The following is a 5,059-nucleotide window of genomic DNA, read 5'->3' as shown; positions in this document are numbered from 1 at the left end:
CTAATGCAGGTAAATTTACTTATTTAAAAATAATTAATTGGTTTGAAAGTCAGAGTTATAGCGAAAGAGGTAGATACAGAGAGAGACAGGTATTCCATCCACTGGTTCACTCCCCAACTTTCTACAGTGGCCTGGACTGAGCTAAGCTGAGGTCAGGAGCCAGGAGCTTCATCTGGGTCTCCCACATGAGTGGCAGGGGACCACGCCCTTGGGCCGTCTCCCACTGCTTTCCGTAGGCCATTAACAGGGAGTTGGATCAGAAGTGGAGCTACTGGGACACAAACAGCACCCATATGGGAAGCCAGTGTTGCAGGCAGTGTCTTTCCACACTGTGCTGCAATGCAGGCCCCAATCTAGTAATTTCATTTAGTATAATAAATTACTGAAAAACTATCAGAAGCAATAAATCACTGATACACACACCAGGAACATAAATTATTTTAACATGATGGAAACTGCAGTGTCTTCTCTTGTTTGTTCACTCATTAATGTAGTTGGAGGCCTCTCTATTAGTGTCTGCAATGACTTTCTGCCACAGAGGTTGCCACGTTTTATATCAATGATTTCTCTCCCCCGGGAGAATATTCTTGTAGTGACAGCTGAAAGGTTCAAGTCAGAGAAGCAATTCTCACAGCAGTTATATATTGAAAAGGAATGGTCACATGGCAAGCTATGGAGCTTTAGAAAAATTGTGCAAGTTGTAAGAAACTAGTAGTTGAGAAGAAGTGGCTCAATTTTCTCTCCTCTAACAAGAGTCACCATCACACAGATGAGAATAATACACGAACATGTGACAACACACATGCATTGGTGTGTTGATATATTCTTGTGAGTAAAAGCATTTTGTTTCCTCTAATAAAGCAGAGATTACTTAAGTAATAGTTTATATGTACTTGACACTCATGCTGTATATATGTCACTGCCATTGTGATTGAATGACTTTAATATTGCGGTTAAATCTCATCATTAACGGTACAGAAAGGATAGTTTGCAGTTAAAAGTAGATACTCCTGAAAGTAGATACTCCTGAGAAAGGTGGCAGAATAGGAGTTTTCTAGCATCATCCCCTTGCAGAAACATGATTTTCACGACTCCTCATGGATGACAACACCTTTGTGGGAGACCTGGAGTCCAACAGAAAAGTTCCAGCACACAGCTGGAAAAGGACTAGGTCCTGTGAAAGCACACTCCTCTCTGGTAAAGGTATGTTCATACAACCCAGTTATGCATCACTCAGCAATGGGGACACATTCTGAGAAGTGCATTTTCAGGGGATTCTTTCTTGGTCTGTACATACAGAGTGTACTAAAATCCAGATGTATCGGGGCCAGCACCGTGGCTCACTTGGTTAATCCTCCGCCTGCAGCGCCGGCATCCCATATGGGCATCGGGTTCTAGTCCCGGCTGCTCCTCTACCAGCTCTGCTGTGGCCCGGGAGGGCAGTGGAGGATGGCCCAAGTGCTTGGGTCCCTGCACCTGCATGGGAGACCAGGAAGAAGCACCTGGCTCCTGGCTTCGGATCAGCATAGCTCCGGCCATTTGGGGGGTGAACCATCGTAAGGAAGACCTTTCTCTCTGTCTCTCTCACTCTCACTGTCTAACTCCGTCAAATTAAAAAAAAAATAAATTGAATTAAAAAAAATCCAGATGTGTGGCTGCTACAAACTTAGGCTCTATCATATTATCTGTTTTCCAAGGCTACAAACCTGTTCAGCACGTTACTCGACTGAATATTTTTTTTTTGGTATTAACTTTATTCTATTTTCTGTATAACTTTAAGTACATAAAGGTTTATTTCCACAGGCCTCAGGAAATGGGTAGAAGTCATAGGACAATCTCTCTTCCCACCAAAAAAAGTTGCATATTTTGGTAAGTGTTCGTTCTAGAGGGAAAAACTGAAATTTACATTAGCAATGCTGTGCGAGATCCTTACATCGATCAAGACCCAAAACCAGCCTGCAGGGGAGGTTTTAGTCCTCTGCAGTGCCTGGACGGGAGCCAAGTGCCACTGATGGTGGGCAAAGGAGGCAATGAAGACGACAGGCACCTAGCAGGGAGGAAGAATGCCAGATTCCTTGGGATGGTGTGAGGATATTTTTTAAAAAAAGTCATTTCTGTAGGAAGGTGCTGGGCAGGGATCCCTAAGAAAGGGCCCACTGCCCTCAGTGATGGGCACTGCTGCAGCAGCTGATCCCAGAGAACCTGCTGTCCCATGGCTGAGGCAGACTTACGATGGAATGCAGAAGGAAAGGAATGCTTATGGGGAAACTGTTTTGCTTGGAATGCTAGATGGCTAAGTCTCAGCCTTTGATCCAGTGCAACCCTTGCCTCACTTGTCAACAGTGAAAGATCGTTTGGTTAAAACAACCACCTGCAATCACACAGCTTCTGCTACCTATCTGCTCACTGTTAGGAAAAGATCGCCTAGTGTGAACGTTCTGATTCGTTCATCCTGGGACTGTTTTATTCTTCTCAAAGGACTGTAATTGGTCAAGTAACCCCAAAGCTGAGAGCTAAAATGCACCAGTCCTGGCCTGCCGTTCCTGAAGAATGCATTGGCGGTGTGGGTGCACTGATATAAGGAAGCTGCACCTTCCTGCAGAAGATCAACTGACCTGCTACCCCGCCCTAAATCTCAGCCTGAGGTATGTTTCAGTGAAGGCAGGTAGCTGTGCCTCTCAGAGCAGAGAAGCCGTTAAGAGCAGAAAGGTAGAGGAAACCTAGAAAAGAACCGTCTCGATAACAGAGTCATCCCGTGTGTGGAGGGAGAGGGCGCAGAACCCAGTGGCACTTCACTTAACCGGCGATCTCTGTCACTGTGGTGACCAACTTATGACCGTTCCATACAGTCTTGAACTGTTCCGGGACTGGGAACTCGTTGAAGTCTCCGCCTTCTGTGGGAATGAGGATGTTCATCTCAGACGACTTGGCACTGACTATCTCACAGTCCAGGGAATTCTTGCTCAGGTAAGTGTGGCAACCATCTGTTTTGTTAATGGAAATGGTTGGCACTTTACCCATTACCTGAACTTTGACATCCCTACTATTGATTATCTCCAAAATGCCCACCACGTCATCGAATACCAGCCCGAGTTTCTTACAGTTATCTACTGTGATGGAGTTAATCTTGCCCTTGATTTGCAATGTTGTGTTGACACACTTGTATATGTAAGCCACCTGCTTCAGCTCTGTGTCCTCAATTACCAGGTTGGAAACATTCTCTTGATTTTCCACTCTCCATTTCTTGCCCTCCAGTTCAAGTACAGCTGGCTCCTTCTTTGTGGCTGGTTTGGGGGATGGGCTGGTTTGGGGTTTAGGAGCAGAGAATGGTTTGGGGCCACTGCATACTGGACCACTCTGAGCCTTCAGGGCAGGGTTCTTGTGAGTCTTCATATCATCAGACACGTGTTTCAGGGCATGTGTGATGCTCTCTCCCTGATTAATCTGCGCAAACAGTGCTGAGCGGGAGGCAGAGTCATCGGAGACTGAACTGGTAGGGACTGGCTGGGGAGGAGGGCCAGGCGGTGGGGGAGGAGGACCTGATCCAGCCGAGGGTCCAGACGGCAATCCACTCAGTTCTTTTGCCACAGGCCCCGTTTTGCTCCAGGCCAGTCCGGTGGTATGGAACTCCTTAATGTAAGCCTGCAGCTCTGTCCATATACTCAAGTAAGCTTTCACCCAGTCCACATGCTTCTTATCCACATCTTTATATTCCTTGAGGACTCGGTTTGTGTAAAACATGGCAGCATCATTCATTTCTTTCACATAGGGGCCAGTCTTGGGAGCCACGGCCACCCAGCCCAGGGCCTGGATGCTTTCACTGACAGCTGACAGGTGATTGAACAACTTGCTGCCCCGGTTTTTCTCCCGAAATGTTATCACTTCTTGGATCTGCTTGGAGATGGGTGCCAGCAAATCAGAGAGCTTATTACCTGCTGGCTGCTGGCACTGAGAGGCTGTAACCAAGAGCGCTCGCTCCAGCTTCAGGCCTGTATGCACCATCTCTGCGTGTTTCTGCACATCTCCCCCAATCTCTTTACTGTACTCTGCCACAGGACCGGCAAGCAGTGAGTCAAATGCCTGCACATAGAGAGCTGCCCCTGCTTTTGAAGGGCTGTCTCCGTATCCTCGGTGCATGTTGGAGGTATGGGATACCGCCTCCAGACGGCCCACTGCTCTCTCCAGCCTTTCTACCAGATTTTGCATGTCAGCCCTAATGGACCACCTCAGTACTGCGATCAGCCGCTCTCCACTTCCGGCAAGAACCCTCGACTGAATATTGAAACTGCAAAACAATAGCAAGTACATGTGTACCTAGACATATCTAAATATAGGAAAGGTACAGAAAAATATAGCACAAAATTTCAAAACAAGAAGGCCACTTATTAGGATTCTTACCATGAATGGCGTTTTTAAAACTGTTATTCTGGATGAGTTAGTGAGTGATTGGGTAGTGAATGTGAAATCCTAACACATTAATGTGCACTACTGTAGATGCTATAAACACTGGTTACCTAGGCTGCATTAAGTTTATAAAAATATTTTATTTAATCATAAATTAGCTTTAGTTGACTATTTTGTGTTTATAAACTAAAATTAATTTTTTGACTATTTTGTAGTAAAAATTAGCTTCAAATACAAGCACAACGCACAGGTGTATACATATTTTCTTTCTTGATATTCTATTAGCTTTTTCTATTTGTAAATTGTTATTTTATCTTTTCTCTGCTTTTGGAATTTTTGTTAATAACTGAAACACAGTGGACACATTAACCCTGGTCTATCACTCTTTTCATAAGTATGTCCATGGTGATATGCTTGGTTTGGCTCTTCTATTTATCCTAGAGTTGACTGTAAGCAGATAGTGTACCATCAACATTCCTGTTTTTAATGAAACTGCAGGGGTGGGGGATGTCGGCAGGGACAGGCGCGCTCCTGGAAGTGGGCAAGTTTCCCCCTTCTCCTTCATTGCACGCGCCCGCTGGATTGGGCCAATCATGCCCCCTTTCATGCTCTGAAAGTGCCTGGGAAACGCTGGATCCAGCCGGCCCCAGCCCCT

At 45.7% G+C, this 5,059-nt stretch overlaps 1 protein-coding gene across 1 annotated transcript; it reads right to left on the bottom strand.

Annotated features, from left to right (window-relative positions):
- Window positions 1-1,733: 1,733 nt before the first annotated feature.
- On the bottom strand, window positions 1,734-4,262 carry LOC100356688 (adenylyl cyclase-associated protein 1-like). The gene has a single exon (XM_070047226.1). It carries the CDS (start codon window positions 4,204-4,206, stop codon window positions 2,797-2,799), a length of 1,410 nt encoding a protein of 469 aa, XP_069903327.1. The 5' UTR covers window positions 4,207-4,262; the 3' UTR covers window positions 1,734-2,796.
- Window positions 4,263-5,059: the final 797 nt, after the last annotated feature.

The sequence above is a fragment of the Oryctolagus cuniculus genome, chromosome 8, assembly GCF_964237555.1.
Source record: "Oryctolagus cuniculus chromosome 8, mOryCun1.1, whole genome shotgun sequence".
NCBI classification, from domain to species: Eukaryota; Metazoa; Chordata; class Mammalia; order Lagomorpha; family Leporidae; genus Oryctolagus; species Oryctolagus cuniculus.
This window is presented reverse-complemented; position numbering and strand designations above follow the sequence as displayed.

Coding starts and splice junctions, on each gene's coding strand:
- LOC100356688 (XM_070047226.1), bottom strand. CDS start 4,206: ATGCAAAATCTGGTAGAAAGGCTGGAGAGAGCAGTGGGCCGTCTGGAG.